Raw genomic sequence first — 19,532 nt, 5'->3', positions numbered from 1 at the left:
ATCTCAGTTTCCGCTATATAGATGACGTATTATCTTTAAACAATCCTAATTTGATACATCGCATCTACCCAAAAGAACTTGTGATAAAGGATACTACAGACACTGTGAAGTCGGTCTCACATCTTGACCTACACTTAGAAATCGATGGTAAAGAAAAAATATTGACCAAACTTTACGACAAACGTGATGACTTTTCATTCAGAGTTGTCAACTTTCCTTTAATCTGTGGCAACATCCCTTCGGCACCTGCGCACGGAGTGTTTATATCACAACTCATACGTTATGCCAGAGCTTGTCGAAACTACGCAGACTTTTTGTATCGCGCTAGAACTCTAACAAATAGACTTCTGGAATAGGGTTATGTTGCTACAAGATTGAAGTCATCACTACAGTAGTTTTATGGTCGTCATCATGAACTCGTGGATCGTTATGGTGTATCCATCTGCACCATGAAAACTGATTTATTCAACGGGTCATAGTTTTCCTTTCCAACTCGGCGGGTGTTTCTAGAAAAGCAAAGGACGCTTATCCTACCGGTGCACCTGGTCCATGCTCCCATTTTTCAGTGGAGTTCGAGTTGCTCATTTGCTTTTGTTACTTTGTATGTATGATTTTAGTTACTTTATGTTCTTTGTTGTGTATGTCTGTTTTCCATGTCTGGTCTTTGTCCCTGGATTACATTCTTTTGATTACCGCTATAACCTTGGTTCCCTTGATTACGCTTTGAATATTTCCGAATTCAGTTCAGACGTCTCTGATCTTGTCAATATTTTTACGAATGACACATGGCATATACCAGTAGATTGAAAATTTTCTCTACTTCATTCATAAAACATTAAAACCAAAGTACAATGAGTTTTATCCGCCTGAATAAAAAGAACCATTTATTGTTCCTGCCAAAAGAAAAACTAACTTTTGAACCATATTCACAGTAATCTGAAATACTTCTCACGTTAAGATTTTTTTTCCAAACTTGCGGTACGAAAAGGTAACCATTAGCTGATGGTATAAACTCTTTAAAAAGTGGGGGGGTCACCGATCAAATAAGAAAGTTAATCACATTTATGTACCATTTCTGCATAATTTCGTTTGGTTATTGGACGTTTCCAACTCCTAATGTTATGTTGGATGACGTTACTCCATAGTCAGTGACAAGACGTCTTTACAAGCTTCGAAAAAGAAAGAAGAAACAATAGGACAACCGGAAGCGCCTGCGTAGGAAAATATCTAATCATAGGTGGTTGCTGAGGAAGCCAATACTATTGTATACTTTAAATTGAAACACACGTGTAGTATACGTCCAACAAATTAGTCCAGGTAAGCAAGACTTTTTTTAATCAGATGTTTATGACTAAAGAGCCGACCAAGTAAGATAAAAATTAGCCAGCCAAGACTGCTAAATTATACTAACTACACAAAAATATAATCTTGTAGACAATACACAATTTAAAGGAAGGCAGGGGAAAATTATATTATTTGCCTGGTAAAGTGCTTAATTATATAATAATGCATTGAGAATTGTTTTGAGGTATTCTTAAATTTTTAGTACAGTCTTTTGAAATGCTTGTTATCATGGCTGAAATAGTTATACATCTGTCAATCTGTCAAACCTTTATTTTGAACTGTATTGGTTTGCAGTGTTGATGCTGTTTTAAGTATGAAATTCACAGCACATCAATAATAAATTTTGTGTCTTTGTTTCTATACCATATCTTTTCAATTTTTTTTTTTTTTTTTTTTTTTTTTGTTTTTTGTTTTTTTTTTTTTTTTTTTGTTTTGTGAATTTACATAATATTTACGTATACTAGTATTTTTTAAAAATCCATTGCTAGCTCAACCATAAAATCACTATGATGCTGGGTAAAGATTTAAATTAATTAATTAACCTTATTTTTATTAGATATTTTTATGTGGTTTACCAAAACAGAAATGTAACAGATTAAAGGATCACTACAGAAAAACAATTTCAAGGGTAGGGCATATCAACTTATGTTCCATGTTCATAGTCTTGAAATATAATCAAAGTTGTTCATACATTTTAGATGTTTATAGATATGGTTTTGTTATCAATTTTCTAAAATTTAAGGACGGGTTTATCAAAGCGGCCCTTGATCTCGACGTCAAATTGCTTCTACGGTCAAATTAAAGGGAGGTAAATCGCGAATTTGACGACGATATAATAGTTTACGCCATGCAATGCTCATAAACAATTGTGTGATTTGTCTTTAAACAGGAAAGGAATTATGAAGTGAATTTGTGAATTATGTATTGATTGAGCATTGCATTTAAAAAAAGAATAACTATTTAATACAGAACACAAGCCATGCTTGTTAGAGAATATTAGTTGTTGACTGTTTTAAGGTTTATGATAACCATTATTTGATTTATATCAGTTCCTAGAAATGAACGTTTGATTTTTTAAAATTTTATCCTATTCTTTTATTATCAGGTTTTTTCTACGGATCCGGAGGTCACGCAGCGTCTGGTCCTATTCCCTTCATCCAAAAAGCAGCTGCAGGCGTTGTTTTGCTCTAGGCATGCAAAACTCGTACAGGAAGCTGATATCGGAGATCAACTCCTCCTAAACCTTTCATTGAACGGAAAGACAATTGGATGCAAACTAGATAAAATATTATTTTTACATGTATCGGATGAATGGCGTTTTCCATGAAATCATTTTTGTTTTATAGTACCTACTCCCCTTTTAATGTTTTTTTTTTTTTCGAGAAAAAAAGTACATGTACAATACACAAAATGTACACATGTAAGTTAAAAGCCTACAACAAATGTAAGTAAAGTGAGGTAGTTTTTATCCATTTTATTTCTTTAAAAAGGCCCTTTCCTGTAGACAGAGTCGTTTGCTTTTTGTTATTTACGTTCACATTAATGTTTAGCTTAGCTACCCTGTCAAAATATTCATGCTTTCCATCAAAGGAAAAACAACTTTAAAAAATGGGTATGGGAAACAAGTGCATGGTATTCATTCCACCCTCTTGATGCCTCTTATCAGAGACAGCATTGTGACGTCATACAATCGTTACACGACGAAACGTCATAGAACAACAGCTCGAAAAGCATTTTTGAAAATACGTCTGGCACTCTTTTAGAGAAACCTCTGGCAGTTAAAGGAGTAAACCTACTTGGAGAGTTTGTAGCGTTGTCTATTTACTTGTGAGTGAAGACATAGAGCTTAGCTAATTGAATAAGTTAAGGAGTATTACAAATCTAACTTCTAAGCATGTTTCCAAACTTGAAGCCAGGCTTCAGTAATTAATTACCGCTTTCTAATCTAATTTCCTCTATAAATTCTTCAAGATCTTGTCTTGATAAAGTCTCAAAAATATCTTCTAATTCCTCGCCGAATTTCGCTAGTATCTGAAAAACAAGATTTAAGCTGGACATTTGGTTATTTTCTACTTCAATAACATATGCACATATTTCAGACATAAATTATGTACTAGTTTTTGATATCGACAAAATATACTGATGTAAATAATTCATTTTCAGAAGTGTCACGATTTCTTTTTAGGATAATATAATATGGTCTTTCATCTAATACACAAAATTTTGTTTTGTAACTATGACGTCATCAACGTTTTTTTTTAAGAAATACTTGTTAAAATTAGACACATAGAATTATAAGGAATGACTGTTATATTTTTCCTGTCTCTTTTTAATATATCGATGACAGTCGAGCCCATTCGACAATAACCTTCTTCAAATGTTATTTATTATGCAGCACATAATTGAGGCTATTTCTTTATAGACAGAAAAATATTAGCAGTCATTCCTTTAATTGGTATCAATGCAAACTCTGTCTATTTTGATTTGTTTTTGTGTGGCTAAACGTTTAAGTATTTAGATTTAAAGAGTAATCAAGGGAACCAATGCTCTAGCTAATCAAAAGAATGTAATCCAGGGACAAAGACCAGACATGGAAAACAGACATACACAACAAAGAACATAAAGTAACTAAAATAATACATACAAAGTAACAAAATCAAATGAGCAACTCGGACTTGGAGCATGGACCAGGCGTCCTCTGCTTTTCCAGAAAAACCCGCCGAGTTGCACATTAAAGATTGGGTCAAAGAGCTCATTGGTTCGAGATAAGGCACCGACTGATAAGGCATCTGAGTCAAATGTTTTAGGCGGATACATCATTGCGTTTTTTGTTGCTCAGAATCCTTTAATTAATGTTTAGGCTGTCTGCAGGACTTTTAGAATACTAGTGACATGTAATGGAAAATGTATTTCATCTATATAACTTTGTTGTTTTTTTCCCATTTGTGGTCGAATTCCAGCTGCGCGCCAAATAAGAAGTGTCACATCATACACAGGTAAATTATGTTCAACATACGTCCTTGTGAATTAAGTTTCACGTAAAATTCACGTGGGGTTTTCGTGAAATTAAAGTGATTTTCATGTAAAATTTATTTAATTTGAACTTCATGTGATTTCACATGACATTTACTTGAAGATTCGACTAATATGAACTTCACGTGATTTGTTACACTTTTCTGGCTCAATCCGTGTGAATCAATCAATTTTCAATGATTTCTTCTTGGAATGACAATTATTGTGCGTAATTTTCGAATCGAGATTGTAAATAGCATCTTTTACCAACGAAAAGAAAACGTTTTTGGCGCAAAATGCTTTCACAGATCATTTTAATAGATTTATGGTTGTTTTTTGCATTTGTCTGTAATGCGTTTATTCTCGTGATCTTCCGTTTTCGATCGAATAATCATAATAGAGCATACTGATAATTTTGTTTGATTCCAATTCATTCTAATACTCACCTCTCTTAATGCATTTCGACATTCCTTGTATTCAGTATTCGTCAAAGAATCATTCAATTCTAAAACCATACAGTACCAATTGTAAAATTTGTGTAATTCGACATCTAGATTGGCCTTTGTCTGATCTTCTGCACTTGTTTCACTGTTAAAAGAGAAGCATGTTTCGCCATTCACTTCGTCTTCAAGAGATACTGCCAAATTCGGTTTCTGTTTCGGTTGTATTTCCTGTTCTTGTATAACTTCTTGGTGTGTTGTATGTTGTCTTGAACACTGTTCCAATTCATCCATACGTTTAGACCCGAAGATCTCAGGATACTGCTTGAACTTTTCCTTGATGATAGTCATTAGTTTTATCATTGGAATTAGTCCAGGCTTAGAGTAGTGGTTTGCAAATGGCACAACATCTAAAATATTCATAGTGTTTTGATTCAATATGAAGCTAAAGGGTCGAGGGCTGAAACCCCATAGGTGTTTTTTTTCTGTTTGCAAGTGTTGGACGAAATGGTTAAAACCTAGTCCACGACATTATATAATTATCTGGATAGGAACCACACTTTTGAAAAATTTTTGGATCTGCCCATGCATTGTAAGCTGGCTGTAAAAGCACCAACTGGCTGTAAAACTATTTTCAAAATAATCACATCATGCTCTAAAATAAGTTTTAGGCTTTTCTATGTCTTTCCAGGGGAGGTCTGTTTCTAACTCGATGGTGGTTCGTTATTGTCTGATTTGTCTGAATTAATGGAGCCCTGGAAACTTGTAATACTCTACATTCTAGTAGGAAGTAATCTTTAATTGTCCTCGACTGTACTTCTTCAAAGAGTACAAGTTGGGTCACCAATATATTGAATAAAACGATGATTCATGCTCCCAGTTTTTAGTGGAGTCCGAGTTGCTCATTTGCTTTTGTTACTTTGTATCTATGATTTTACTTACTTTATGTTCTTTGTTGTGTATTTCTATTCCCCATGTCTGGTCTTTGTCCTTGGATTACATTCGTTTGATTACCGTTATAACCTTGGTTCCCTTGATTACTCTTTAATCATAAAAAGTAACGTCCTGTTGGATCCAGGATTTTACGGACCCTGGATTACCCAACATCGCCATTTTATCACTCTTACATCTTCCAAGATTCTGTGAACATTTCGATTAGTCGATGTTGGTATAGTTGTGTGTGCATATTACTTCGACACAATGATTATTCACGGTATTGTGTACATTTTTCTTTCTTAACAATGCCGATAGAACCGTAAACCACTCGTTGGTTTGAAATCGAGTATTATAACTTGTTGCGACATAAGACCACATTTGAAGTTAAAATTCCCGTCTCTAGAACTATAAATGTTTTTGTGCATCTCTGAAAAATAGCTCCATAAAATTCTCATTCCTCAATACCATCTCATTATAACACGTAAACTTGCTTAATCTATAAACAGGAGGTCAAGATGCCGTTTGAAATACGCGACTTTTCAGTAAGCGAGATCACGAGATCGTGTGATATTTAACTTAGATTTTAAAATATTTCAACTTCATGATATTGCCAGCTTTTAATCGTTGACATGTTGGAAACTGATTTAGATATCTAAACTGCACATGCGTGTTTAAATTGGGGTCGGAGAACCAAGATAAAAATAAACTTAAAAGTGTAATATGTTAACATTTTTCTTGTTTTCGGTGAAAAATACATGTTACCACTTCCACTTCTTATTTTAAACTTGGTACATCTTGCAACAGCACAGTTACAAGGGACTTTTTCCTCTATATAACATTCAATCCATAAACAAACAATAATCAAAGGAACAAAGATTCGAGTGAAAATTAAAAGGAAGAACAGCCATGCACAACAAAAAACACTAAATAACCTACAAAACACTTAAAAGAACTAAATTAACAACCTTGACTCTATTAAAAGCCCATGTCCATATAACCAGGTGTACCAGTGGAGAAGGTAATTTAGGCGAAATAGTAATTAAGGGAACCAAGGTTCTATCGAAAATCAAAAAAATGTAATTCAGGGACATGACATGGAAAACTGACACACAGAGCATAAAATAACCAGAATATATATACAAAGTAACAAAAGTAAATCACCAACTCGGACTCCACTAAAAACTGGGAAGATGGATCAGGTGCACGGGTAGGGTAAGCTTCTTCTGCTTTTCTTGAAACAACCGCCGAGTTCTTCGTAATATGTCATATAACGTAGACCTAATTAACAAAAATCTATGACATAGTGAACAAATCGATTCTTATGGCACAGATAGGTACACTATATCATCCACGAGTTCATTATGACGACCATAAAAAACTGTTGTATTAACTTAACTCTTGTAGCAACATTAGTGGTTGATTTCATAATGAATTTGATCTCAAGCTCTTTGGCGTAGATGCGATGTATTAAACTGATTGTTTAAAGACAATACGTCGTAAGCATGATTTGTTCCCATTGCAATGCCGATCACGTCCAACACACTAGACAAATATGGTGTTAATAAAAAGAATCCAGCATTTTAACAACATCTTCAGCTATGAAGCGTCGTTATTGTAGATTCATGTGGAATTTTGGAATCCAATACATAGACGGAAGATCACAATCATCGTCTTCAGAAGCAGACCAAAAGAGGATAGAACGGATTCATGTCTTTTTTACATATCTTTTCATTAGAGAGTATGGTGGCAGTATATGTCTTATTACTGTTATTATATTCTACGTCTACCTCCGATAATAAATATTACAACAACAAAAAATTTTGTTTTGGCTTTTGTTTGCTGGTATAACAACATACTTGGCATACATAATACACAATGTTTTGGTTACATCGAGATCTTTTAAAATTTTTGAAGCATTAACACTCTGACATTATTAGAACTCTCATATGTTTAAAAATTGAAGCCCTAACAGCTTTATTTCACCCTGATAGCGAATCAATATTTTCTCATTTTATACATTTTCTAACATAGTCCTCTACAGCATCCATAAGAATCTTACAGTTATAATTCCACTTTAAGGGGCGTGGTTCACGGGAGCTTTAACAATGAGTCTACGGTGATATGACATGATATCTAAATTGTCCGTAATAACGTGACGAGAAAAGTTTTGGAAAGTATTAAAAAGAACAGTCAGGTGGTTCAGCCTTGAAGTTCTCGATTTTGAGGTCCTGAAATACTTTTTTGTAGCTGATACTTCCAGTCTGTAAAACTTTCTGCGGGTTATTGTTCGTATATTAAAATCAAAATATTACATGTAAAACAAAATCAATAATTATTGCAAATTTTGAAAATAAGATGGTAGAATTACCATGGATATTCTTGTAAAGATTTATACAAGTGAATCTAGTTTAACAAAGCAATCGTTATAGAAATTAGTGATGATTTGACGATATTAAATCAATAAAAAAAAAGGCATGAAACTCTGGCTCAAAATTGATTGATTGATTGATTGATTGATTGATTGATGGGGTTTAACGCCCGAGCAGCAATATTTCAGCTATAAGAACAGATTTCTTTCTATTTGTAACAGAAATATAGCTGAACCAAACGGTTTATCCGATATACATTGACTTTGTTTCAATAACTTCTTGTGGATTTCACTGTTTAGAGCGAAGTGTACGTCGTGGATGAGGCGGAGTAACTACAAGTACTCGGATCTGATGTAAGGATAAACTTGTGCAACTGTAGGCTAGCTGGACATTATTTGTTGTTGTATAAGATACCACCTTGTCATCAGCGGACAGAGTTTGTATATCTTGATTCAATGGTTATTATCTGATGAATTGTGGAAGTTAAAATAAACGATTGAATAGTACATTTGATTACATATTAGTTGTTGATAAACTGGTCAATATCGTGATATTTAGACTATCCACAGGCAGTCTAAATGTCACGATATTGACCAGTTTATCAACAACTATTATGTTTATCTCATTGAGGAACCATATCCTTGACTTTTTTCAGAAAGCAATGCAAATCGTGTTTCTGCATAAAGAGCAGACGTGCGGCTCGCCATATTTACATTAACAACTGCTTGATAACGAAAGCGTTTGAATAAGGAGACGTAACTCTTAACTCGTGATCGGGCATTATCACATCATGGTATTGACTAGTAAAACTTTTTACTGCAGATTAATTAATACCACGTGAAAAACTTTTATCCAATTGAAATTACTTATTTTTCACTGATATGAAATAACATTCTATCATCAACAAGTCAAACTGTATAGCAAGGGAAATGATCGTGTACAGATCGATAACGGGTATCACGAATTGCTGCTTGGTCGTTTACTATTTTACTCGCTGTAATACACATTGAATTTATAGTTGACTATACGGGAAAAATTGTTACAAAAAGAACTGATAAGGAAATATGTGTTCTTGTGCTAAAAACACAATAAACATAATTTAATCCTCTGGAATACATATATTGACCATCTGATTTTTTGCATGTCGTGTGTTCTAATCGTACTTTGATATGTTTTAATGTTGGGCACACATGCATGTGTATATGAAATCATGCAACAAATTTAAATACGTTGTAGGGGTGTTTTACAAAGATGTGGAAACATTTGCTGCAATTTCCTCAGTGTAATAATTTTAAGATTCATCTTATCTACACTCTGTGGATTGTACATCATCAGGGGGTGCCTAGTTCAAATTGGATTTTTAATGTGATAATCGTAGGTTTCATAAAAAAATCCTAAAGCTCACAGTTAGTCCACACCGTGGACACGAATTAAAAACAAATACCTTCATATGATCTCTCCCTCTCTTGAATAGAAACTGTAGTACTCTGTATTTCCTGCGATAATTCTGTTTCGACAGCATTAATTTCCAATGACTGTAAGAAGGCTTTGAAATCTTCTTCACTTCTCAGCTTCTCCAGAAGCTTTCGATTCTTGTCATTAGTGGTTTTTAAAGCACGTATTTCCTGTGAATCTCCTATTGTTAAAACTTCCTGCTCAATCAGAATATCTACAACTTCGTCTGTTGACCCTAGATTTTTGATTATTTTATGGTAACATTTCTGTACTTTAAGACTTAGTTCGCCTAGAATAAAGAATAAAATACGCACACTTACACTTTAGTAAAATATGGAGTCGCAAAAACAATATTAACGCAATATAGATGAATAGCAAAAATTCACTTTCATTTTAATCTTCTGTTAATTTTGTGCCTGGTTTGTGCATGCAAATGCCATTACTAATCATTAAAGTATCATATAATACCTAAACGCGACTTAACCCTAAAACTTTTCTTTTCAAAATCAAAATTTTGTTTCGTTAAAATAAATTTTATAACCAAAGTACTTCATGTCCCAATAAAATGAATGACCAAACTCACAATTACCAATCAAATAACCAATATGACAAACATTCCTGGGTTACATGAGTTCCAGAGCCCACAGTTAATAAATATTTCAATAAAAGTAATAACAAAAAGCATGAAAGTAATTTTTATGAAAGTTGGAGTATCTCGTTTACCTATCTCCGAAAAAGAGATAATGTAGCGCATATGTCCATCAATCTCCAAAAAAAAAAAGGGGTGTAGCTTCTCCTAAACAGAAGTAAGTTTGATTGAAGTGGAAATACAGGACCTCTGTTTCTCAGATTGCTTGTTTACTTCCTTTACAACACATGAATGCTAAAGTGCCAAAGGGAATTAGTGACGGAAAACAGCGGAGAACATCACAAGACTACAGACAAAGACCAGCTCACAACACAATGAACCAACGTTGATGAATCCCTATCCTCACTTAGCCAATATTCAAAGGTTAATTTGGTGAGACTTCTCAATTTTGTTTTACTAAAGCATATTTTCTTAAATACGTTGTACCCGAACATTCTGCACAAATGCGGCTTTTCTGCTTGCTTAATATCACGGCACACCTCGCTGATATTTTCGTTTACTTATTCTGTTTTTGTTTTGTTTTTTTTTTGTTTTTGTTTTTTTTGTTTTTTTTTTTTTTTGTTTGTTTGATTTTTTTGTGTGAATGGTTAAATGTATTATATTACTTACGTGGTACATATTTTGCAACTGTTACCTTTTTGTTTCTGTTGAATTTGAGTACGACTTGGTGAAGTATGCATAGGTGATCCTGCATTTAAGTCTGTCACTAAGTCTGGTGCTTGGTTTAAATCTTTCAGAACATTGGTCAGTACTTCAACATCACAGCCACGCTTAATCAAGAGGTCAATGACCGCTTTATTTCTGTCGGTTTGTCGTGCAAATCTTTCTATGACCCCTCTATCTTCTATATTCAGATGGAGACGCGAAATCATCAAATCCAGGACATCTTTGTCCAAGATTGTTCTTTCTAGTATTTCGCCTCTATGTTGACCAAATGGACCTTTATTTTCTTCTGCAATAGAAATCTACATTATACACAGCATGATCATTAGAACCGAAATTGTAAAAACATTGTTAAAAGTGTAAATGATCAAACGCTAATAACTATGAAGTTAAAAAAAAGTTATTTTCAGTGAATGAAAAAAAATAATTGGCATGCAATTATTGCTTGCAACGATAATATAATTTTAAAATGTGTTATTACTTGCATGAATATATCACATGAAAACAAAACAGGAAAAATTCATCCTAACTTCGATTAAAAAATATCTGCAAAATGCCAAGCACGGAAGTCGATCAAGTCTTTTTTACTCGGAAGTCATGTGACTTCTGAGTCTTAAAACCATCTGGTGTCAATCAAAAGGACTTCCAGTTGATAACCGCCTTAGGTAGTACAATACAGTTAGGTCATTTCTGAATATTTGGTCTCATTTTGTTGAAATAAAGCTGTTTTGAGGCAGTCCGCACAGAAATTTCTAGTGTTTTGACATAAAGAAAGTGCATATTTTTTTAAATCCTTGGTCTGTGGAGGTTCAAGTCATTTAAAAATAATTTAGTAATTATTGTTATAAAATCCAGTAGCCATGGTAACATACTGAAAAAATATTACTGAGTTTTAGTACAAATCAGGGGTGTCTTTCCAAAACTAACAGCCAATTACTATGTTTTATGAAATATCAAGCACTTAGACACTACCACAGGATGAAAGCATGCAGTGAGTAATTGGTAAAAGGGTAAAAATAATAAGACCCTTTTCGATTCATTCTCTCACAATTTTAGTTTCAGTAGTTCGTGCAAAATAAGGTATTTTGAAAATCAGCCATCTAATGCTGAAGAGAGAACCTAATACGGCAGGGGACTGAAACGTTCCGGATACTATTCTTCCTTTAAATTACACCTGTTTACCATTACATATATTACATCTGTCTACGTATAAATGCTTAACTACATTTAAACAATATATCCACCAAACTTCAACTTTTAATTTTAAGGTTTACAAAATTTGACCGGGGTAACTTGGTGTGCGAAACAATGCGCCTTAATGTAACTGTATAGTGCACCCTTAAAAGTTCTTCCACCGCGAAAGAGATCTGGCGGATTAATACTAAAATGTATCAAATTGATTATTTCGTTTAAATTCATTGCACGCTAAAGTAAACGATTGGAAGTGTATTGTCAAAGAAAAATTAAGTACATTCATAAAAGTTGGAACTATATTTTATTAATGTATTTGATATCCATATATGGATTCCCCTTGACTGACTACGTCTAAAACTAAAAATAGGTTGTCAAGATTACACATTGAGAAACAAAAATGAGTTCAAACCAAAAATAAAGAAAAATAAAGAAATTTAAATTTGAATCAGCAGTATTGTGTGGGTGTGTTGTTCTAGTAATGATGAAAGCTATGATCCCGTTGTAAATAATTAATCTTTTTGTGGAAATACAGAAAGAACAAATTACCATCAGCGGTTTGTAAAGTTTTTAAAATGCCTATAAATATTTCAGCGCCATCGGCGCTTTGATTAATTACTTGTGTATGATTCCGTTAGCTTTGCTTGTCTGTAGACTCGGCTATAGATACGGGCTTAATGTTTAGATGAAGACTGGAAGAGAGTCGATTAAATAGACATTTTTGGGAGAGAGTTTCGGTTGTTGTCTACATAAAAGTCCTATTCATATATACAGGCGGGATTTAGTACCAAGCGGCAGAGTTGTATAAACTTTGGAATAATCAATGCACCTCTACGTTTAAATTGGTGAAATAGTACATTTCCCTTAAATTAAGTTACAGAATAATCAAGGGAAACAACTGAAGGATATAGCGGTAATCATAGAGTAATCACGGGAACCAAGGTTATAGCGGTAATCAAAAAAATGTAATCCAGGGACAAAGACTTGACATGGAAAACAGACATACACAACAAAGAACATAAAGTAACTAAAATCACACATACAGAGTAACAAAAGCAAATGAGCAAATTGGACTCCACTAAAATCTGGGAGCATGGAACAGGTGCACCGGTAGGGTAAGCGTCCTCTGCTTTTTTTTCTAAAAACATCCACCGAGTTGCTCATAAATAGTCAAGTCCGGGGTAGACCAACGAGGAAAGGAAAACTATGACACGTTGAATAAATCAGTTTTCGAAGGATATACCATAACGATCCACGTGTTCATGATGACGACCATAAAACTTCTGTAGTGATGACTTCAATCTTGTATCAACATAACCCTGTCCCAGAAGCCAATATGTTAGAATTCTAGCGTAGAAGTCTGCGTAGTTTTGGCAAGCTTTGGCATAACGTTGTGATGTGAACACTCCATACGCAGGTACTGAAGGGATGTTGCCACAGATGACAGGATAGTTCACAATTCTGAATGAAAAATCATCACGTTTGTCGTAAAGTTTGATCAATAGTTTTCCTTTACCGTCAATTTTCAAGTGTAGGTCAAGATAGTAGGCTAATTTCACAGTGTCTATAGTATCTTTCATCTCAAGTTCTTTGGGGTAGATGCGATGTATCAAATCCCCAAAATTAATATTGTTTAAAGATAATACGTCATCTATATAGAGGAAACTGAGATTAAAGGATCTCGCTAAACGATATTCTTTCTTTCGGATCAGATCAGCTACTAGTATATATCAGCCTCATAATAGTGAAGGAATAGGTCAGCAAGTAGCAGAACACAATATGTTCCCATTGGAATGCCGACCCTTTGTTGAAAAACGTGTTCACCACACTGAAAAAATATGTTGGAGATTAAAAATTCCAGCGTTTTGTTAACATTTTCCTCTGAATATTTGGAAAATGATTTGGAAATATTTGTTTCAAAGTATGAGGAATCTCTACCAAGAACTATATATTTGTATCTAGGTGTACCATCCTTTTTGAAAAAACAACGATGTATAATGTTTTTAAGTCGGGATTTTAACTGAGTACGGGGAATAGAAGTATACAGTGTTAAAAAAACGTAGGTTTTAATGCTATTATATTCTGATAATAGTCTTGAACTGATTGTCTCCAAAATATCTTTCGAATTTTTCAGGATCCTCACTTTGTAATCTTTATGTTCCCATCTAAGTGTCCTGACTACGTTCACTGATAACGGATGATGTTAGGGACACGCAAAGGACCTGCACCATTCTCCCAAAGATTTTTACCAAAAGTTGCCAGGGCCAATTTTAAAAATGACTCAAATGTCTGTTTTTTTTTCCAGTAGATTCCGTAGAAAAGAACCCAAGTTATTGTTTCAAAATTTGCAAATTTCCGAAAAATCAGATTATGTAAGATAGTACAAAAGTTGACAACAAAAAGATTTTTGACATTTTTTGTTCCAAATTAAACGCTTTGAGCCGAAATTTTATAAAGAGCACCTTTGCAACCATTGTGATGTTATGTACTGTAGAACTTGGTTTTTCGTTCTGTGATTAAAAATACAACGTTTATAAACGCAAATATGGTTGGTAATGTGCTTTTAGGTAAAACTGGATTTTATTATGAAAAAATAAATAATAATACAAATAAACTTAAAATCATAAACACTTATTGCGACATTTTTATGTAGTTTTCTGACTAAAAAGTTGTACATGTACTATTAAATAATTCAAATTTTCAGTAAAGGTTTCCCAATCAGCCAATAGTCGATTCGTGACGTGTTTTAATGCCTAATTTTAACTGGTAAGAAATAGTCCATAGGCTGGGAAGGTTTTTAAGAAAAACTCATTATTTTCACGTTAAAACTGAAAAAAAATACGCCCCTGAAATGAGCAGTTATGTTGAATACATCGATAATTAAAACAATAGTACCCGACATGCCTATTGTACACCGTTAATATATATTATGCTGATGCATTTTTTTCATAAGTAGGGATTGCAATTTTTCACCTAACTTGACTTAGAAAAGTTCAAATATTGATTACTTGGGCTCATTTTGAAGCTAAGACAATATATTTATGTACTGTATCACACAAAAGCTTGATTGAACTACGGTATTCTGCAAAAAGGAAAATAACAAATGAACCATTTTTTACTTAAGCATAAATACTCTAGGGGTTTTGACATTGAAATATGTCAATTTAAGCGATATTTCGGCGGGTTTTTTTTTTAACATTTTACCGCATAACCCTAAGTGTTACCGCAACTTTCCTGGTACTATTGTAAAGCTGAGACATTGGGCTACATGATGATACATACATATGTCAGTTTACTTCTTTTTGCAGAAAGAAGGAGTTCGTAGAATCAAAAAAACTTTAAAAATAGAAATGAGATATAAAAAGTAGCCAAAAAATACAAAAATGCTTCAGTTTATTTTTTGGCGACAAAAAAATTTGTAAATGGGAGGTATAAAGGTACCTGAAAATCATATTTTGCTTGATGAGTAGGGTGCACGTGGGGTTATCTCAGCCCACGTACTAAAAATACCGGAATAGTTGGATTATGTCCTTAGATAAATATGTTGTGCGCACATTACACTACCTCGCGTGAACACCATAATTAATAGACAATGGGGACGCTTTATCCTTATTGTCGTTTGTCAGGCCCTATCGGGATTTAGTATTCAAGCAAAGATTGATTGTTTTGACATTTTAAGATATTGTTATTTTATAAATCAAGAAAAAATTCTTATTTCCTATTATTTCTATTTTTTGTCTGCTTGCTGTTTTTACTCGCGCGATCGTAAATAATGTGACGCCTGAGTCTTAAAGCCATCCGATGTCTATCAAAAGGACTTCCGTTTGATAACCGCCTTAAAGTATTTCCATCGCAAAAGAGATCTGACGGATGTATGTTAAAATGTATCAAATTGATTATTTCGTATTTTAGAGTATACGATTGAAATTTTGAATCATCAGTATTGTGTGGATGTGCCGTTCTAGTAGTGGTGAAACCGCTGATCCCGTTCTAATTAATTAATCTGTTTGGTAATACCGAAAGAACAAATTACCATCATGTAAATTTTTAAAATACCTAAAAATATCTCATAACTCCCGAGGTTCAACGCCATTGGCGCTTTTATTAGACAAAATGGGGACTTGTTTCTGTAGTCGCTATGTAGGGTAAGAATATTAAAAACAGTTAGTATGGTTAAGAATCTTTTTTGGCATAAACACTTTTTAGGAATTTTGATAAAAAAAGAAAAGTATTCGAGACCTATCATATATTTGTTACCGGACTGATTTGGTATGGTGTTTATATCTATAACTTGCAGTTATTTTTATATAACGTAATTTATATCATCCTATCTTTTTCAGTCATTCATTTTGTTATGCGACGCATATTCATCACTGTCAACACGTACGACGGTTCTCTGTAGAAGACAAAAGCTTCCCACGTAAATTTCACGGACACTGCATGTATTTTACACTATAGGGACTACATAAGTAAAATACAGTTTTTATTTGATGACCCGTCCCTTTTCAGAATCTAATCTGACAGTAAGCTCCGGAACAGCATCTGACGTTCGAAATTCACTTGATGGAAGGTTGCATTATACATATGGGATTGAGGCGCACTGTTTCGTACACAAAACTGGCGCGGTCTAATTTTGTAAAACTTAAAAATAAAAGATGAAACTTGGTGGAAATATTGATTGCGCGTAGTAGAGAATTCGTACATAAATAGATGCAATACTTATGTAGGTAAAAATGTGTAAAATGCATGCTTTAAACTGTCTGGAAAGATTCAGGTCCTCGCCGGATTGGCTTCTCTTCCTTGCACCAACTGCCTGTTTTTCAAAAATGCAAACATTTTGCGCGAACTTTAAAAATCAAAATCATAACAAATGGGCAGAAAAATGTACACTTTTGTTTTTTTACAATAATACCACGCCCGCTTACTTTTTCTGGCAGTTTTAAAGTGCCTGATATGTTAGAAAACCTGTTTTTTGACAATAAATTTTGGGAAGGCACCCAAAATGTGTATGAAAACTGATATATATTTTTATTATTTTACCATGGCTATAGATTGTTATGACAAAATATAAAAGAATATCTATCTTTTTTTTCATTGATCTCCATGATGTAAGGTTTTGAAAATATATACATTTTACAGGAAAAATTGTTGGATTGCTTGTTTAAGTGTCTCAATATAGCATTACCTGGATGAATTTTTACTATAATTACTCATATAGAGATGTCCTTTCTATCTTGTCATGATGAATTGACTACCCAAATGGACAGTGTTACTTCATGTTCGTTATTGTGCATGTCTGTTTTCCATGTCAAGTCTTTGTCCCTGGATTACATTCTTTTGATTAACGCTATAACCTTGGTTCCCTTGATAATTCCTTCAATAAATAACACTATAGGTTAACCAATAAGAACAACCCATGCTTCTACGATATGAAATTACATTTTATAATCAAGATTTCAGTAAAACGAGACAGGCTTTATATTATCAGTCTCACCGATGTAGTTCCTAAACTCTTTCCATCGTCTCTTTGAAAGCAAGTCTTGTAAGTTGTCTCTGTTATCTTGTACTGCCTTGTAAAGTCCCCCGGTATAGTTTCGGTTGACATAGCGCTCAAGAGCTCTCGGCGTTGCATGGAAAAGCAGGTGAACAAAGTGCAGATATTTTTTCTTTTTGTCATCCATTCTTTGTGATGAAAAGGAACATCTTTGATCACTCAATATTAAAACAAAATTCGGAATATATCAAATGTGATACATCCACCTTGATAAAAGATTTGTTCATGTATAATAATATTGCGCAGTTTTAATTTTTATCTCAAACAGCTGTTGACTTTGTTCACTGTCATCAAAGAGTCGAGCGTAAAATTCATTTCTATTATCAGTTCATTTTCACGTTTTGCAAACGAAGTTTTTGCATATCTAGTAATATGATTTTAATCTTTGCCTATTATTTGTGCCTAAATAACTGACATTGTTCGTAATGCACCACTTTGTTGTTATATCGCTGATCAATGTATCTAATAAGGTTCGGAACGTCGGCGACGTCCTTTATTAGATGTAGATCTGGTTGTCCTGCTGACATAAATGGCTTAAAGGTGACGTATTTCGGAAATGACATAAGCAGTTAAGAAGTGATTGTTTGAACTTTTAACAAAGGTGCCAGTTGTGTGTTAATATAAGAATTCTCACATGTTCTCATAGGTCAAGACATTAGCTATATAACATAGCGGTGCATTATGAACAAAGTCAAATTAAGTTATTTAAATACAAATAGTTCCGTCCGTCCTTTGTAGTGTTAGGATGCTGTATATTCCTACATATGTTTTGTAATAATTATAAGATTGTTTGACCTGATCTGTTTGACCTTTATTGCTAAATATTGATATTGTACATTTGTGAATATGTTATTTTGATTAAAGAATTTTCTAGAATTTGTAAACAAATGAGTATTGTTTATTTGACTCATTAATGATTTATTATGTACAAAATTGTTCTAGAACTTTCTTACTGTTTCTAGATTTTTTAAATGATTTTATATAAATGCTGGACATCTAAATGGCAAATAAATCTGATTGACTGATAAATCACTGAATGCTGTTTTACGAGTATATTCATTCTTTCACACTGGACTTCTGAGAACACCGTTGCAACTTGGATTAAGTGCTTGAAATTTTATTGGACTCTTTGCTGGACTATTACTATTTAAATAAAATTTTGTGATTTCTGTTAGATAGCAGAATTAAAGATTGGACATCAAAAGTTGGATGGAGTGACAACGTTTCCAGACTGTATATTGATGACTATCTTTTGTAATTGTAATTACTGTAAATTGTAACACATCACGTATAACTGTGTAATATTTTTTTTCTTTTGAATTTGTAATATGTCTCTTGTTGGCTGGATCTTTTTAAGAAGTTATTTCTGACCTTGACATATTTGTTGTAACAATAGGTAAAACCTAAAATCATACAAGAAATCAAAGTTTGTAAACTGACTAAGTAAGGATAGTTACACATTGGACTTTAACTAAATGATAAAATGGGTGCATTAGTATGCTAAGATCAGTAATTGGTCATTTTTCAAATGATGTAAAAGGATGTTACCATTATATCGAGTTGTGACCATTACTTTTGAGTTAGGTATATGATGAAATGGATGTCCGCCCTTTCTTCTGTTCGTACTTCCCTCCTTCCGTTACACTGAAAGGTTTGACGAACATCCTTCATCATAAAAGTGTCATGCAAAATTCCTCCGTATTCATGTTCCAAAAACTTATCCATACCGATCATATTAAACTCCAATACTTCACTAGTTGCATCCAAAATTAGTCCATCTGTAAAGTCCTGCCTGAAGATCCCAAATACTGTAATACTGACAAAAATTGACAAAACGATCTTGATTCGCTGCCAGAGTGAGTGAGCTATTCGTAACAAATATGTTGTTGTACGAGCAGACAAAGCTCAAAATATCGTTG

At 33.5% G+C, this 19,532-nt stretch overlaps 1 protein-coding gene across 1 annotated transcript in view; it reads right to left on the bottom strand.

Annotated features, from left to right (window-relative positions):
* Positions 1-17,845, bottom strand: part of LOC148607869 (uncharacterized) — a 30,439-nt gene extending 12,594 nt beyond the window's left edge. Inside the window, exons 1-5 of the mRNA XM_088546156.1 lie at positions 17,554-17,845; positions 10,840-11,157; positions 9,546-9,845; positions 4,803-5,206; positions 3,279-3,375 (exon numbers count right to left, since the gene is read on the bottom strand). Of these exons, the coding sequence (XP_088402282.1) occupies positions 3,279-3,375; positions 4,803-5,206; positions 9,546-9,845; positions 10,840-11,157; positions 17,554-17,740 (1,306 nt within the window). The 5' untranslated portion in view covers positions 17,741-17,845. The remainder of the gene's footprint in view (positions 1-3,278; positions 3,376-4,802; positions 5,207-9,545; positions 9,846-10,839; positions 11,158-17,553) is intronic.
* Between the last annotated feature and the right edge of the window lie 1,687 nt (positions 17,846-19,532).

The sequence above is a fragment of the Perna viridis genome, chromosome 9 (genome assembly GCF_037379345.1).
Source record: "Perna viridis isolate PV_CMFRI_1.1 ecotype Kerala chromosome 9, ASM3737934v1, whole genome shotgun sequence".
Lineage (NCBI taxonomy): Eukaryota > Metazoa > Mollusca > Bivalvia > Mytilida > Mytilidae > Perna > Perna viridis.
The sequence above is the reverse complement of the archived record's forward strand: the minus strand, read 5'-3'. Positions and strand labels throughout refer to the sequence as shown.